At 42.3% G+C, this 17,601-nt stretch overlaps 2 protein-coding genes across 7 annotated transcripts in view; both read right to left on the bottom strand.

The window, feature by feature from the left end:
• The window catches only part of il15ra (interleukin 15 receptor subunit alpha), a 43,177-nt gene extending 41,672 nt beyond the window's left edge, over window positions 1-1,505 (bottom strand). For all 6 annotated transcript variants that reach the window (XR_003927865.1, XM_030045995.1, XM_030045996.1 and 3 more), the window contains exon 1: window positions 1,383-1,505. Coding sequence is in view for 5 of the 6 variants with exons in the window: in XM_030045995.1 (XP_029901855.1) it covers window positions 1,383-1,458 (76 nt within the window). In the remaining variant the exon portion in view is untranslated. The remainder of the gene's footprint in view (window positions 1-1,382) is intronic.
• Window positions 1,506-2,464: 959 nt separating this feature from the next.
• Window positions 2,465-17,103, bottom strand: LOC115355529 (uncharacterized). Its single transcript, XM_030046383.1, has 6 exons — window positions 17,033-17,103; window positions 9,060-9,153; window positions 8,774-8,974; window positions 7,816-7,946; window positions 6,163-6,429; window positions 2,465-4,496 (listed from the first exon to the last, which is right to left on the bottom strand). Exons 1-6 carry the CDS (start codon window positions 17,059-17,061, stop codon window positions 3,989-3,991), a joined length of 1,230 nt encoding a protein of 409 aa, XP_029902243.1. The 5' UTR covers window positions 17,062-17,103; the 3' UTR covers window positions 2,465-3,988.
• Window positions 17,104-17,601: the final 498 nt, after the last annotated feature.

Here is a 17,601-nt window from a genome sequence, read left to right on the forward strand (position 1 = left end):
AATATCAGAGGGAATCAGATGAACATTCATTCACGTAAAAGGGCTGTGGAGTTGTTGTTTTAATTTGAAAAGCTGATGATGCTCATAAAATGTGAACTGGACTTAGAAAAGTCCAGAGTTCAACCTGCCGCCTTTAAACCTCTGACCTGGAAATCAGATCATTTCAACAAACAGTTAAAAAGGCATTTAGGTGTTTTTTTTAATGTGGCACATAGAAAGCATCCCGGTGAATCAGTTCCACCATTATTTCATCCTGCTGCTCTCTAAAACAAAAGGAGAATCACACAGAAAGTGCTCTGGACGCAGGTTTGACTCTGTCGCAGCTTTAAAGTGAAAACATGTTGGGCCGGACAGCCGGGACTCACAGCTGCTGCTCCAGGTTCAGTGGAAAATGAAATCAAACAGGTCTGGATGTTTCATTACAGGATATAATAATAATATATATAATAATATAACAAATATAAGAAGAACTCAAATCAATAAGTAGAGCAGACAGAGTCCAGTTGATCATAAAAACTGACATCCTGCCGCAACGAAAAATCACTAAATTCCCAAACATGAAGGGAACTGTGAGTTACTACATGCCCTAATGTACTATATTATCAGAACATTCCTGTAATATTCATATTACAGAGGTATAATACGGAAAAATCACAGTATTTAATAGACACCTTAATGTTCTTAGATCTATTTTTTTTCTGATAAGATATTCCTGTAATATTCAAATTACAGAGGTATATTACAAAAAATAATATTCCTAAGTAGGAAGAGAACAGGGAGTTAACAGACATCCTAATGCACTTGATTATATTTTTTCTCATGATGTTATCAGAATATTCCTGTAATATTCACACTACAGAGGTATAATGTGCCACGAAAAATAACAATATTCCTAAACACGGAGATAATAGAGATAATAGACACCTGGATGTTTTTGTTTTTTTCTTTGGATAGCATCAGAATATTCTTGTTATATTCATCTTACAGGTTAGTTTTTCTTTCTTTTTGCTGAGGAAACGCAGGTTGGAGCCGCCCATCCCGGAAAGAGAGGAAAACAAGCTGCATGGAGCTCAGACGGAGGAAAAAGCCCAGAGTTTGTTTCTGAGCTCAGAGACAAACTCTGCTGGCAGCCGGATGTCGCCGCGGTGAGACTCTGTCCTGACGCGGGAGACAGGCGCTCCTCTGCGGCCACACGCATCTGCCCGCAGCCTCCGTCCGACCGCAACTGCCCGCAATTGCCCGCAGCGCACCTGATGTGCGGACTTTGACCGCAATTTGTGCGCAGTGTGAACGAAGCTGTGTTTGTGTGTGTGAGAGCGTGTGTGAGAGAGAGAGAGAGAGTGTGTGTGTGTGTGTGTGTGTGTGTGTGTGTTGCCCCTCACCTGCGGCACAGCGGCCGGCCGGGGCTCCCAGCAGCCACACGGTGAGCAGGAGTGTGGACAGGCGCTCCGGATCCATACGCCGCGGCTGCCGGCTCACTCCGTAGCTCCATGGAAGTTCATCCCTCCGCCGCTCACTCACTTTCACTTTCGTGCGCTTTTAAGGACTCGTGTCACGTGTGCTCTCGCCTCTGATTGGTCCGCGCCTCGCGGCCATGTTTGTAGTGTTTAAATGAGTTGCATGTTAACCCCTTGAGGCCTGAGCAAATTCTCTTTGACATACACACAAAAAAAAAAATTTAAAAAAAAGTATATATATATAAATATATATATATATATATATATATATATATATATATATATATATATATATATGTATCTATCTAGAGAGAGTGAGGTAGATAGAAAAATGTCTTTTTTTACATCTATATTTTAATTTTTTTAACAATAAAAAAAAAAAAAAAAAAAAAAAAAAAAATATATATATATATATATATATATATATATATATATATAAATTTTTTCAAACTTAATTATATAGGTTAGAGAGATAGATATAGCACAAAGTAGCAAGAAATTGCCAGAAAATCTGGTTAGCAAAAAAAATATGCATTTAATAATCCCAGAAAATTTCCTTTTTTTTTTTAAATGACAAGAAAACTATCTTGATAACTATTAAAATGCTGATAACTATTAAAATGCTATATTTAAAATGCTATATACATCGGATCAGTGATGCTGGATCGATGTTGATGCTGAAAATGAGTAAAACATTTCTGAAAAACTCGCAAAAATTGAGTAAAAACAATTAGAGAAAAATACGTAATTACTGTAAATATATACTTAAAAATAAATGACAAGACAATTACCACAAAGGTATTCCAAAAGTTTGCCTAAAAAACAATTATTAAAAAAAGGAAAATGAGGAAGATAAGGAGAAAAATTACCCAAATTTGCCCTAAAAAATTTTAAATTAAGAGACATAAAGTGACTTAAGTTAGGAGGGGGGGTGGGGTGGGGTGTGTGTGTGTGTGTGTGTGTGTGTGTGTGTGTGTGTGTGTGGGGGGGGGGGGGGGGGGGGGGGGTTAAAACATCACAGTTTTAACAGACAAAAAGTTTAAAATCTGGAAATATGGGAAAGGGAAATTAGCAGGGGGAGAGAAAACATGCAGCCACCATCAGCATCATTCCAACAGGCCTGTGATGAAGACAAGCCGTTTCCTTCTGAGATAATAAAGCATAGACAGCCCAAACACAACAACCCAGCTGTACAGAAATTGAATCCGTATTTATCAAATTAGACGCAGCGGTCACAGCAACAGGCGGATGAACACAAGATTAACATTGCAACAAAAAAAAAAATGCAAAAAAAAGAAAAAAAGAAAAAACATTCAAAAACACAAAGCAACTTCACCATCCAGCCCAGTGTTGCCGCCAGACTGTCATTATTATCATCATTATTATTATTTACATGCTTCTTCAAGAGGAGGCAGGCACACAAGGCATCTTAAAGTCCATTTCAGGCGATGTGCACATCCTTCACATCCTTAGATTCACGCAGAACACAAAAAACAGACGGAGACAAGCCGGAGCGATGTGAAAATCTGTCCTCAGGCCTCGAATCTGAGCTCAAGAACACAGGACACGCTGCAAAAACACACATTTCCAGCCAAATGACAGAAAAAAAAATATAAACATCTTATAAAACAGCTGGACATTCGGGACAATACCTATTCTTTGAGGAAATTAATCTATTTTCTCATTATTTCCTTGTTTGATTTGGAAAGTAGATCCGGCAGGTAGTGTCTGTGGAAAATATCCACACAGTAACCTTGCACCATTAAGTAACCTGATAGTTCTTTCATAACTGTAATAAATAATTGTAATTACACGGGGAAAATGTGTTCCTATTTGATCTGGAAAGTAGATCCGGCAGGTAGCATCTGCAGGAAACATCCACCTTGTAACCTTGTGCCCTAAGACACAACCTGATCATACTGTCACAAATAAAGGTAACTACACGGAAAAAAAAAGGGAACCGGGTCTTGTTGTTGTTTATATGGTGATAATCCGCCCCCAAATAATAATAATAATAATAATTATAATAATAATAATAATGATAGAAAAACCAACACCAACAGAGAAGATTATGACAACATGAACAACAACAAGACCTGGTTCTAATTTCTCTTCATGTAATTACATTTATTTATCAAAGAAAATCCAGGCTCTTCAGGTTACTATGGGGGAGTTTACTGCAAACACTTCCTGCCGGCTCTACTTTACAATTCAAAAAGGAAAATAACAAGAAAAGAGACGTTTAATTTTCATGAAAAAATGGGAACGGGGTCTTCTTGTTGTTTCTATAGCGATAATCTTCCTTGCTGGTGTTGGTTTCTGTGCTACAAGTTTTATTTTGGGAGCTGTTTTGCTGTGGAAGTGAATGGAGAGACACAAACACAGTATTATATAGAAAATACTTCAATCAAATACATACAGTGATCATTTGAAAGTTATGCACCTGCCGTCACACACACACACAAAGCAGATCATTAATAAGATGCAGACGACAAAAACAAAAAAACACTGATGGAAAGTTGAGGTCTTTGCTAAGATTTGGCGTTGCTGCGGCTCATGTCGACCGCCTGCTCGAGGCCGTCGGTCTCTGCTGTCTGGACTCCGTGATCTTGGCTCGCCGGCGTGTTTAAAGCTCCTCCTGCAGCCGGGCGCCATCTCTCCTCGAGTTTAGCTGCCTGCCCGGCGGCAGAGGCGGGGTGTGTCTCTGCGGCCGGCTCAGCCCTGCTGGAGGTCCTGCACAGAGCGCGTTGTGACGGCCGCTTTACAGCCCCCTGGTGGCCGAAGGTGTGCAGAGCCGCCGCCAGCATCGAGGGGTCGTGTTTGATCCTGTCGAATGTTTGGATGAACGCCGACGCCGGCCCTCGCAGCTCATCCCGAGAGCAAACCAGAGCGCACAGTTCATCACACGTGGAGTCCAGTTTCTCCAGCAGTGGGACTCCGTCAGCCGCCATCTTCATCGTCTTCGCCGTCTTCATCGTCTTCATCGTCTTCATCGTCTTCACGCCTCCAAGCTCCTGACGGGACAGCTGATGGTAGAGTCTGTCCAAAGGGAGGAGAAGATGTGAAAAACATGACTGGCTAACAGGAACTCTTCTATTCTACCATTTAGAGCTGAAAAAAATGTTTTAGGGATTAAAAGGATTAACAGAGGATTAACAACAACACAACAATTTTGAATGTGGACTAAGGTTATTATTGTCACAAAACTACCAAAATAACAAAAACTAGATATGAAAAAACATTTCCATTGATTGAAATGAAAAAAAAAATACATATCTAACTTTACAAAATGAACTAAAATAAACTAAAATTCTAAGGAAAATGTCTTGTTGCGTTTTTATTCCACAAAACTTTTTCTGACCTTCTGAATCTCACCCCTGACAAATACCCCATATGACAAAAAAAGACTAAAACTGAAACTGAAATGAATAAGAACTAAACTAAAACTAAGCATTTTCAAACAATAGAAACTGAAGCAGCAAACCTGCTTTAAAAACTATTTGAAACTAAACTGAAATTGAAAACTAAAAGAAAAAGAGGATTGATGGAAAGTTGAAGTCATTGCTGTGATGTCGATTCATCATCGATGCTGTTTTCCAGCCCTGCTGCTCGTTAACTGGAGGAACTACTTTCTCTTTGGTGGGCTGAGACTGAATATATACATATATACATAAACATTTAGAAGAAACTCCTGAATAAAAAACAAAACTAAAGTCTGTTCACAAAAATACTCAACTGACAACAAACTGAAACCTTCAATCTCTGACAAAAATGAGGAAATAAAAAATCTAGGAAAGCCTCTTTGAGATGAAATTCAGTCATGTGGGATGATGTTTAGTGTTTTTTAGCGCCATCTAGTGGTCACATGTCACATGGGCGCTCAGCTGTGGGGGTTTCCACATAAAGGTTATTAGAGGTTTGCATTTTTCATTTTTTATTTTTGTTTCGTTTTTAATCAATTCATTTCAGTTCAGTTTTAATTCATTTTTAAGACGCTTTGCAAGTTTAGTTTTTATTTCTTGAAAATGCCTCGTTTTTGTTTAGTTCTTAATAGTTTTAGTCTTTTTTTGTCATATGAGGTGTTTGTCAGGCGAGATTCAAAAAGTCAGAAACAGTCTTATGTGATAAAACTAAAAAATGTCTTCACAGAGGACAGATGAGCAACTGAATGAAAAATAGATATTTTCCTTATTATTTTAGTTCATTTTAGTTTGTTTTGTTGACACACAATACAGTTCCAGTTAGTTATTATTTTTTTTCTTAAAGACTAATTTTTAGTTTTATTTCTGGTAACTAAAATGTTTTTTCACACCTAGTTTTCATTATCGATAATAATCTTGATAGACTGTTCAGTACGTTCACGTCTAGTTTCTGTATCACTCCGCAGCAACTCACCTACCAGGTGTGTGGCATAGGGACACAGAGACAAAGTAGCTCCTCAAGTTAGTGAGCAGGAGGGCTGTAAAAGAGCGAGGATAATGAATCTCAAATAAGAATGTATTGCTTGTCCGTGAAAACTGATTTAAATAAATGATCTGATTTTTTTCAGCTCCAAATGGTTTTGTTTGCGGCTCCAGATCCACTTTGTTCATGCTGGGGAGGAGCAGTCCCGGTGCGGCGCTCGCTCTCTCCACAGGGAGGCGCTGTTACACTAAAACACCACTGGAGGGGGAGGAAACACGGTTAGGGTTAGGGTTGCTGGTACCGGTAGCAGAACTCCAGTGTGGGACACAGCGCTCTGTCGGCCGAGGCGAACACGTAGTCGTCTCCGTATTCGAGCTGCAGGTCGCACTTGAGCGCGTCCAGCGCCGAGCTGGGCGAGTGTCCGGCCTCGAAGAGCCGCCGCAGCTTGGCCCGCGCGGCGTCGCCCACGTCGCGGTGCCTCAGGGCGGCGGCCGTGCTGATGTTGTGGTTGTGCTCGCTCCGGATCCAAACCACCGTCGGGAAGTCGGGAAGGTGGGGGTCCGTGCTCCTGAGAGCCAGAAACAAAGACAAGGAGACATTACGCATCTTACTTCTGTCACAACTTTATACATCACACACACACACACACACACACACACACACACACACACACACACACACACACACACACACACACGTATATTTTACAAATTTCTAAGTCACATATTTATATATTTCTTGTGTCTTTTTCTGTTTCTAATAATTTAATTTTTCTCTTGAGAATTTGAGCGACTGACCTAACTTCCCCTCGGGGATCAACAAGGCAGGATTTGGTCGACTGAAGATTTGGTAAAAATTAGTTCTAATCAACTGACGTCGCTTTAGTTTCTGTTGAGGAAAACAAAACTAAAATTAGCGGGCCGGCCATTTCCACATCGCACAAGTTGAATAAATTAAGATTCTGTCACTTCTTACTTTTCATGCGTTTAATCACAGGGAATGATTTTGTTAAATTAATTCAAACATTAGAATATAACACATCTGCTGGAATTTTACACCTTTTTGTGACAGGCCACACCCACCGCCACGCCCCCTTTTGGCCAATCAGCATGAAGAAGTGACGCAGGACTAAAGGCCCATTCATACCCTTTTTTCATCCGTCCGTCCGTCTCTCCGTCCGTCCTATACGTGTATACACTTCATACCTCCGTACGTCTTTTGTGTTGGGATGCGCGTTAACACAACACTTCCTCTAGATGGCAGTGCCGAGCGCCAATAAAACGGCATTAATAAAACACGGCGACCGTGGAAGAAGTTCTTTTATTGTATTTGCCCCGCAAACGTTAAAAAAAAAAAAAGAAAGCATGTCGGTGGAACGTGAAGCCACTAAACCTCAGCTGCCCCTTCAATGGGGAGTTCTGGTGTTTGGTGCTGCCAATACGGGAAATGGATGACGAGCGGCATTTCCAGTATTTCAGGATGTCCGCCCCAACTTTCGACAAGTTAAAAAAAAAAATTCAAATTTAAAAAAACAAATTTTTGACAAGTTGCAACACCGCGCTCCATTTTTAAAAACCTTTGCTGATCTTCTTTGTGACTCTGGTGATTTGGTGACAATCTGGACTGTAAACTCAATACTGCCCCCACGATTTCCGTTGGTATTGCTCCGTTTCGTCCGTAATCGTAAGCTTCCCCAGTCCGTGCAAAATGATGGACGAAATGATCGGACAGGACGGACGAAATGCTCCGTCCGTCTCCATTTCCGTCTTTTACGTAGGGTATGAATGGGCCTTAACCCCCCCACTACGTTTTGGACAAATCCATTCATAACTTTTTAAAACAGGCAGGTGAAACAGGCAGGAGACACGACCCGCCTAAATGGGACTGGAACTAAAATCATTTTTGGACATGAGACTCGGACTAAAACGAAATTTTAAAAAAGGCACCGTCGCACCGGCTCTGCCTGCCTCGGCTGACGTGCGTGCGCAGGACGGTGATGTTCATTTTGGCGGGACAGTCGGTGTTCTTGGTGGGTCCCTGAGACTGTCTGCGAGGCCTGGTGTTGTGCTGGCACCGATACTCCACCTGCAGCTCACAGCACAACACAACACAGCACAACACAACACAACACAACACAACACAACACAACACAACACAACAACAGAAAACCTTTATTGTCCTCGTACAATGAAATAAGAGGCACTCCTCCTGATCAGTGTGGTGGTTATTACAACAATTAAAGACAGACAACGAGCACACATCCAATAAATATGAAACTACAATAACTACTATAAAAACCGAATGGATATCGCACTTAAAAATGTTGTGTACAGTTGTCCCTCGCTATAACGCGGTTCACCTTTCGCAGCCTCGCAGTTTCGCGGATTTTTTTTTTGGTGCAATTTTGCATCTTTTTTTTTTTTTTTTACACAGCGCATTGTGTTCTGCGTCCTGATTGGCTCAGGGACTGTAGACCATTGTCAATCAATCTCCCGTGCCGTGTCTCCTGTACAGTACAGAATGCGTTCATTCTATAATACTGGACTTATTTTTCTACGAAGGTTTGAACTTTGAGAGTTTAAACAAGAGAGAAAAGTGAGAAAATGTTAATGCCTGTCTGAGAAAAGTGTATAAAGTGTGTAGTGAGGGGTTTTACAGCCTTAAAACATCTAGAATAATTGTAAAAAATAAAGCTGACTACTTCGCGGATTTCGCCTATTGCAGGTTATTTTTAGAACGTAACTCCCGCGATAAACGAGGGACCGCTGTATTGCATTTAAAATGTGAATTAAATTTACCACTTCAACCTTGGAAAGTTTTTCTCCTCATATTATTACCCCCCTCCCTCGGCTCCATCATTTTTTTCCCTCCACCGTGACCGGGACACCCTGCCGCAGCCAGCGGGACGTTACCTTGAACAGGACCTTCTGGCCCTTGCCCGGCACGGTGCGGTCCACCCTCCAGGTGACGCTGTGGGCCTTCAGCCACAGTTTGACCTGGTCCTCCTGGAGCAGGGCCATGCGCAGGGTGGCCGTGTAGCTGTGGTGGTCGCCCACGTCGCCCACGCCGCTGTACTCGCACACGTGGTAGTCGAAGCTGTCCGGCAGACAGGCCTGAGACAGACGGACACAGAGCGTCAGAGACGGCGTGGGCGGCACGCGGAGCCGCCAGATTAACAGACGCGTTGGAGATCCTGACCTTCAGGGCGGGGAAGCTGCTGATGTTGTATTCTGGACGCTCACAAGCCATCCTGCTCTTCTTGGCGTTGCTGGGCGCCGGGAAGCGATGGTGGCTGATGCAAAGAGGATTCACAGTCATGTGGGACCCTGGTGTTAGCTACTCAAACTCTGGTACTTTATAGAAATTCAATAACAAAACAAATCCCCTGCTTTCTGGCACGAAGGCATAGAGGGCAGTTTTCTGAGCAACAATATTTGACTTTTTTGTGCTTTTTTAAAGGAATACTTTAAAGGTTTTGGACAAAATCCTCTTTCCCTGACTTCCCCAGCCTGAGACCAGATGTTGGACACCATTTCCACCTCTGGACGTCCAGTGGTTCAGTTCCTGTGGGTAGCATTTCTTGTTAGCTTAGCATAAAAACTTTAACTCTATGGGAGTTGTTAGCCTGGCTCCATCAAACTGAAAAAATAAACCTTACAGCAGCTCCAAAAAGATGTGTATTATAAACCCACATGATCCACGGTGTGAATCGGAGAGAGCTTCAGAGCAGCTGGAAAGTTGATTTTCTCACTTTGACAGAGCCAGGCTAACGACTCCCATAGACTTCAAGTCTTTATGCTAAGCTAACAAGAAATGCTACCCATAGGAGCTGAACCAGTGGACGTCCAGAGGTGGGAATGGTGTCCAACATCTGGTCTCAGTCTGGGGAAGACGGGGAAAAGGGGAATTCTGCCCCAAAAGTTGGAGTACTCCTTTAAAACAGCTTCATGAACAAAATTACAGTTAAGTAAAACAACAGAAGTGTTTCAGATCCTTAATCCAGAAGACGTCAAAAATATTTAGAAAGCTAAAAACATGACAATTTGAGTTCATTACGTCGCTGAGATCAGACAGATTTTAAAAATGTTGCTTGAACAAATAAACCTCGGTTTTATTGGTAGAAGAAAAAAATACATTTAAACTATTTGAAGTTCGGCACAGAAGTTTCCTTTTTTCCAGAAATGTTGACCGAAGTAGCCCGAGATGGAACGCGTCATTTTTTTCCCACCTGCATTCCGCGACGTTCCGCTCTGATTGGCTCGTACTCTTTGCCTTCCAGGTGTCGTGATTGGATGCCACGTGCACAGCGCCAAATACGTTAGTTTACATTATTATATTTGAGCTGTGCAGTAGAAAACCTTATCCGTGATAAGAGTTGTAATCTTTTCATTAAAGTTGAAGACTCATTCTGTAATAAAGAAAAACTTTCAGGCCAGAGTGATGCTGACAGCTATGAGATTTTAATGTTGAGATATCCTGGTAAAACAACTCATGATAATAGCTAAATGAAAATCAGCAGGTAATCTTATCTTCACTTAATTTACCTTATTCCATCCAATGCATGAACAATATCAGCTTATTTATGCAAAAAAAATAAAATGAAAACAGTACAATATATAAATAGTTAACAGATGAGATACATATTAACAAACGCAAATTGTTGTGAAAATTAAAAAACATAGAAATAAAAGACTCCATGAAATGGACTCTTATTGTCTTGATTTGATGTATTTCCTGTTGAAACAGGAAGTTTGGGTGGGACACGGTGCAGGGAAGGATCATTCACAAGTGACAAACCAACAGGATCTCAGTTTGGGAGAGAAACATACTTTTATTTTGAAGGGAAAGGTGGACGTACGACGGCATATTAGGGCCAATGTAGGGAGAGAAAAAAATTACAAAGCTGAGGGAGCGGAGATAACATTCCAAGACAATTAAAAAAAATAAAAATATTTGAGATTAAAGTAGTAAATTTACAAGAAAAAAAATCTAATATTCTCTGAGATTATAAAGTCACAAATTTGCAAGGAAAATCTCAGACATTCTATAATTAAAGTCATAAATTTATGAGAAAAAATGAAAATGAGTTTTTTTCTCATAAATTTGTGAGTTTTTTCTCGTAAATTTACAACTTTAATCTGGGAAATTCTGAGCTTTTTCCTCAAAACATTACCACAACTGTTTTCCCTACAATGGCCCTAATACGCTGCTGTACGGACAAGAGAGGACGTTCAAAGATTTGTGAAGGTTTTATTGGTTGAAATTTGAATTTCCAGCCACTGGAGCAGGATGATGATGTCGCTGTCTGAGACGCTCTGTTTGACAGGAAGTCGAGGTCATATGAGGTCGTTTCATGGGGACTTGAACGACAGTTTAGTATGAACAATCGCAACACTGTCACTGTGTAGGTTTATAAAAGGAGCTATAGACAATTGACTATTCACAGATGATTATGGGAAAGGGGCGCGGTGCCTCTTTGGGGAGGCACTAACGAGGAGCGCTAATTATGCTGGACTGCCTGCGTCGAGCTCTGAGCGCCGCACTTCTCTGCTTTCGGGAAGCTGTAGCGATGGTCCATGGTTGCGACGTTCTTCTTCGGCCTCCCCGCGGCGAGTCGCCGTCTGTCCCCCGGCTTGACTTTTCGGCGGGCGGGGTTGGCGGCCCGGCGGAGCGCTCGTGCTTGCGGCGACGCCAGGCTGTCGGCGCCGCAGCGGCCAAACAGGAACATGGCAGCCTGCAGCATGGCCGGGTTCCCCTTCAGCCGGTGGAAGCTCTTCATCAAGGCCGACGCTGCCCCTTGAAATCGTTTATTGCTCAGCACCAGATCTGAAAACTCCTTGATGGTGGCGTGCCACTCCTCACTGTTGAAAACACCTGGAAAACAAAAAGAGGCCGCTGGATTATAGAGTGTTTAATCAGTAGAGTATATAATGATTAGTGCTGGGCAATGTGGACAACATAAAATACCTTGATATTGATATTGTGACGATATTGTAGGGATGACTGTTGGTGCTTTCATAAGACGTTTACACACGAGATGTTTGCTAACTAATCATCAGTAATGTGGACATGATGACCAAGCAGGTAGAAGCAAATAATAAAACAGCGCAGGAAGTTCAGAGAACTTGATTTCTTTACTTCTGTATTCAAAGCAAATGCAAAGCGAGTTTTTCACACGGCACAATTACATACAAAATCAGTGTAAACCAAGCAAAGGGAACGGTCTGAATTTCCGCGTCGCAGGTGATGTGACAACGTGAAATTCATATCATTCGTGTGAGTTGCAACGACTGGAATTTTTCATCTGGAGCGAAAAATTTGCGGCTGTATTCACGCGAGTCCACGATGCAAAACTTCACCTCACGTTTGGACTAAAACCAGGAAAAGACAACACTTATGCCGTATCACGACATTACAGAACCTGAAATCCCAGACAATATCTAGTTTCATGCTGTGCTGTTGATATCAACATATACTGCCCATCCCTAATATTTATATGCATCATTATGAACACATGTCCTTATAATTAAACTGACCCTGCCAATGGATGTACATTTATAATGCTTATGTGATCACCTTAGTGCATGGATGGAGTTGTGTTATGCAGTGTCAACAAGATATTCTGGTTACTTGATTTTGTTATGTAATGACTCCTCCATATGATGGCGTATTAGAGCAACTGTAGGGGGGAAAAATTAAGCAGAATTTTCACATTTTTTTCTCATAAATTGTGATTTTTTTCTTGTATATTTACCACTCTAATCTCAGAGAATATCTGAGTTTTTTCTCGTAAATTTACAACTTTTTTCCCCCGCAGAATATAATTTCTTTTTCCCCACTAATGGCTCTTATGGTCGTCCCTGCATATTGAAAGCTAATAGGAAAAAAGAAAAACCACTAAAAAGTTGATTAAAAACAAAAACTGACCATCTGGAGGTTCAGCGCCGTCCGGCTCCTGAGCGGCCGCCATGGTCGAGGTGCACTGAACCTGCAGGTCGTACTTCAGCACGTCGAGCGCTGAGGACGGCGACTGTCCCGCCTCAAACAGCTTGGCGAGCTTCCCCGCCGCCCTGCCGCCCGCGTCCCGCCGACGCACGCCATCACACATGTGGACGTTGTGGTTGTGAACGTTACTGATCTCCACGAGCGTCGGGTAGTCCGGCATGTGGGGATCGGTGCTTCTGGAGCTCCTGGAGGGAAAAGGGAATTAAAAAACGCACTGTTAAACACACAGCTGAAGGTCCACACACACATTACAGCAAGAATCGGTTTGGAATTGAAGTCCAGTTTGAGCGTTGGACCTGCTGCGCTGCCCGTGGGAGAACTCGGTGCGCACGAGGGTGACTTTCAGTTTAGCGGGGCAGTCGGTGTTTTTGGACACCCTGCCCGCCTTCGGTGTTTCTCTGGGTTTGGTGTTACGCTGGCACCGGTAGTCTGCCTGCAGGAAAAAAAAAACATTCTTCTTTAGCGTTGTCATGAACCAAATATATGACGGCGTATTAGGGCCATTTTTTTTTTTGTTTTGTTTGTTTTGTTTTTTTTGTAGGGAGGAAGAAAAATTAAGGAGCCGGTAATATTCCGAGAAAAAACTCAAGTTTCAAGTTTAAAGTTGTAAATTCACAAGAAAAAAAAAGGTGGATATTCTATGAGATTAATGTTGTCCATTTCTAAGAAAAAACTCACAACTTTATGAGAAAAAAAAACTAGAAAATTCTGAGATACAATGGAAGAAAGAAGCTGTTTTTCCGAGTTTTTTCTCGTAAATTTGTGAGTTTGCAATCTCAGAATTTGAGATTTTTTTCTCTTGTAAATTTGCGATTTTCCCCCCCTTTTAATGTTACCCATCCGTTAGTCTGAAAACAACATAATCCATAATTAAAAAGAAGAATTGTGCACTGGCTGACTACACCTGGTTGGAAATATGAATAAGAGTCATGAGTCACGATCTCAGAGTAAAACACAAAAAACAAAACCAGAATAAAAACAAAAAACAACCCACTTTGAAGATGATCTTCTGGCCCTTGGTGGGCCGGGTGTAGGCCACTCTCCACGTGACGGCCATGGACTTCAGCCACGCCAGGATCTCCTCCTTGGACTGAAGCGACATCCGTAACGTGGCCTCAAAGCTGATGTGGTCCAGGCCGGGCTGGCTCACGGCTTCGTACCTGCACACGTGGTACTGATAATCCTTTGGTAAGAAGTCCTGCAGCACAAAGGAAACAAAACGTCGACTTAAAACGCTGAATGAGAGAATCTGTATTGGAATTTCAAAGTAACTGCTCTGGATAATTAGCAGAACTTGAAGCAGCACATTGGATCTGTATGAGGTTAAATCACAGCAGAGCCCGCGGGTCTTACCATGAGCTCCCGGTGCTGCTCCATGTTCACGGACGGGGCGGTGCAGGGAAACCGCTCAGCGTTACTGAGGCGCGTTTTCAGGTTTGCTGATCTGTTTGAAAGTAAGCTTGACATTAGCGAGCTGGTGCGCTACATTTAGACATCTGGGCGGCCTAAACATTCAATTTGAAGCCACTTTAAAGAAAAGACCAATGAAAAGATGTAAGGTTAACATTTACCTGTCTTTCTCCATATTTGGCAATAACGCTAACGCATTTGGCGCCGCACGGCTAGCATCCAATCAAAATGGCCGGAAGGCAGCGAGTACTAGCCAATCAGAAGCAGGGGAGGGCGGGTCTTCGCGAAATGCAGGCGGGGGAAAAAATGCTGATAGCGAAACGTCTCCCTTTCCCATCTTCCCATTTGTCAGTTTGTACCTCCTGGTCGCCTCTCCTCGTGTCTTAGCCCCGCCCACCGCAGATTCAAACCGAGGAGGCGAGGAAGAAACTCGAGGAGGAAGGAGGCGAGGCGAGGCAGCGGGCATTTTACAAACTCCTTGCTCATTTTAATGCAGATTTCACATCTATACGTTATTACTGTCGTTTCTTCTGCCAAATTATGTTGCCATACAAAATCTGACGTGTTCTTTAAAAAGTAATACAATAAATCATCCAAAATCCCAAATGCACTTCTTATATTTTTATTTGTGTTCCACTTTGTTGTGAAGCACAGCAGGTTTTTAAGAAGACTTGTGCAAATGAACATCATGATGATGATGATGATGATGATGATGATGATGTAGATCTGTCTGAAAGCATTGAGACCCCTGACTTGATAAACTGCATTTAAGTCTATTGTGGGTGAATAGTTTCACATGATTATAATGGCATGGACACAGAAAATGTGAGAGTCCAGCACAAGACAGAGACAAATAATCTGATGAGTAAAATTAACGGAGTCATTAAGGAGCGTCGACGTCGCTCAACCCGATCACGTCGGTTCGGATTATTTCATTACTCCAGCAGGTTTGAGAGGGTCGGGCTCTGCGCTGCGGCTGATGAATCCGCCTGAACCTGAGGCTGAAACTGAATGTACCAGCGAGGCAGGCGGGGTCTCTTCTGATAGGAGTCAGAAATTAAAGACAGACATTAACATCCGTCCTGCGGGACCTGATCACCAGTCGGCAACTCCCGGCTCAAAACAGCAGCACTGTGTCCTCAATGTGTCTGGGACGCTTTTGTCTGCATTTCCCTTGCCTGACAGGGGCCCCAAAAAATAGATAAAAACTCATATAAAATTATTAAACCATCATCAAGAAAAAATAAATAAATAATAATAATAATAATAATATATATATATATCTATATATATATATATCTATGTATATCTATCTATCTATCTATATATATATATATATTTTTTTTTTTTTTTTTTTTTTTTTTTTGGTCTGTCTTTGTCTGTCTGTCTTTTTTTTTTAAAGACAGACATTAACATCCATTAACATTAACATATATATGTATATGTATATGTATGTGTGTATATATATATATATATATATATATATATATATATATATATATATATATATATATATTTATTTATTTATTTATTATTATTATTATTATTATTTTTTTTTTTTTTCCCCACAGGGCCCAAAATTCCTGGCAGCGCCCCTGGGCCTGCCCACCTGCACACTTACAGGTCCAGCCTGTAATAATGTACAGATGTGAAACACATCACCTGACTTGACTTTGCATTAAAGTGAGGCTGGAGTGAGCAAATATCAAACACCTGGTGCCAGGTAAATGCAATTTTAGTTTTATTTTTTTGTGTGGAAGGAGGACTGGCAAAGTACGAATTTTATTGTGCGGTACTGCCATCTGTGTTAGTGGGCATGACAGTACAGCTCTCTCTCTCTCTCTCTCTGTCTCTCTCTCTCTCTCTCTCACACACACACACACACACACACACACACACACACCCTGCATTCCAAATCGCATACTTATACTTTTACTTTTAGTATGTACTGCAGCTGCCCTTACAAAGTATGTAGTTTAGTATGTATTGGGACATACTAATTCTTTTTTTCCCTACTAAATAGTATGGTAGTATGGGTATTGGAACGCAGGGATACACTCCCCTACAAAACAACCTGCATGGAAATGATACGTGTTTATTTGCATACAGAGCAGGAAGGTGGCCTCATCCCAGGCGGGCAGGTGAGGCGCAGGTGAGTCGCATGTGAACGCAGGTGCGGACCACCAGGTGGCGACAGAGCCTTTCAATCAGCAGGATGTTTCTTTCTACTGGAAAACGTGTGTGTGTGTGTGTGTGTGTGTGTGTGTGTGAGAGAGAGAGAGAGAGAGAGAGAGAGAGAGAGAGAGAAAGAGAGAGAGAGAGAGAGAAGGCGCGCTGAGTTCTGTTTCCGGGTCACGGCCGGGGGGCGGAGCGGAACAGAGACCGAGGAGGCACCAAACAGCGGACCGATGAGAGGCCCTCCTTCCTTCCTTCCGTCTCTGACTGGCGCAAACTGCGGCAGAAACCCGCACTGAGCGCTAATCACGCAGCAGCATCAGTCAGCGTGTATCAGCCATCTTCACTAAACCATCTTCACTAAAGCAGATGTCAGATGTCAACACAGGAAGCCTCCGCCCTCCGCGCGGCTAACTCCCGCTAGCTACAGTTAGCATTAGCAGGGCTAAGCTAGTTACAAGCTAGCTAGCTGTGCTCGAGCTAACCCGCTAGCGTTGTATCACGGAAATGCGAGCTCGAGCCAACACATGGAAATCATACAAAAATAGAACAGATAATTTAACCAACATTAATATAAATACCGTTTTTCTCCTTGACTCGACTCCATCATTAAAGCCCCGATACGCTTAATGTCGCCACTTTCTTCCACCCGGATTCCGGGAAGGCCCGCCCCAACCTAGTTCCTGATTGGCTAAGTCTATCCGTAAGCCCGCCCTCGCCATAACTTAAACCAACCGGATAAACGAAGGTGGTGAGAGGCAAGGGTTACCAGCCAATCATCGGCAGAGTAGGGGCGGGTCTTCCCGGAATCGCGGTGGGACAAAAATTCGCTCACAAACTCGACTGGAGTTCCTGGCAGGACACGCCCACTTGGTTACAGCGAGCGCTATGATTGGATGAGGGCTTTCGTCAATAATGAACACAGCGATTTTTTTTGACCAATCACAGCGCTGGCGGGGCGGATGTTGCTCTTGTTGCCGAACCCAGAGACAACAACACAGTACAGTTTTACTTTATGATTATAAAAAGGAAAATTGAAAAAGGAAGGTTTCAATGAATAGACACATAAATATGTTGTTTATATTCAGAGTTTAGGTTTCTTCCAACAACTCCAGCAACTGTGCAAGTGAAATCAGAAGAAGCAATAAAC

Source organism: Myripristis murdjan, chromosome 23 (genome assembly GCF_902150065.1).
Source record: "Myripristis murdjan chromosome 23, fMyrMur1.1, whole genome shotgun sequence".
In the NCBI taxonomy this organism is placed as follows: Eukaryota; Metazoa; Chordata; class Actinopteri; order Holocentriformes; family Holocentridae; genus Myripristis; species Myripristis murdjan.

Coding starts and splice junctions, on each gene's coding strand:
- LOC115355529 (XM_030046383.1), bottom strand. CDS start 17,061: ATGATGGAGTCGAGTCAAGGAGAAAAACG. Junction 9,154..17,032: donor TCGAGTCAAGGAGAAAAACG/GTATTTATATTA, acceptor TCTTTGCATCAG/CCACCATCGCTTCCCGGCGC. Junction 6,430..7,815: donor AGCCGAGGCAGGCAGAGCCG/GTGCGACGGTGC, acceptor TCTGGCTCTCAG/GAGCACGGACCCCCACCTTC.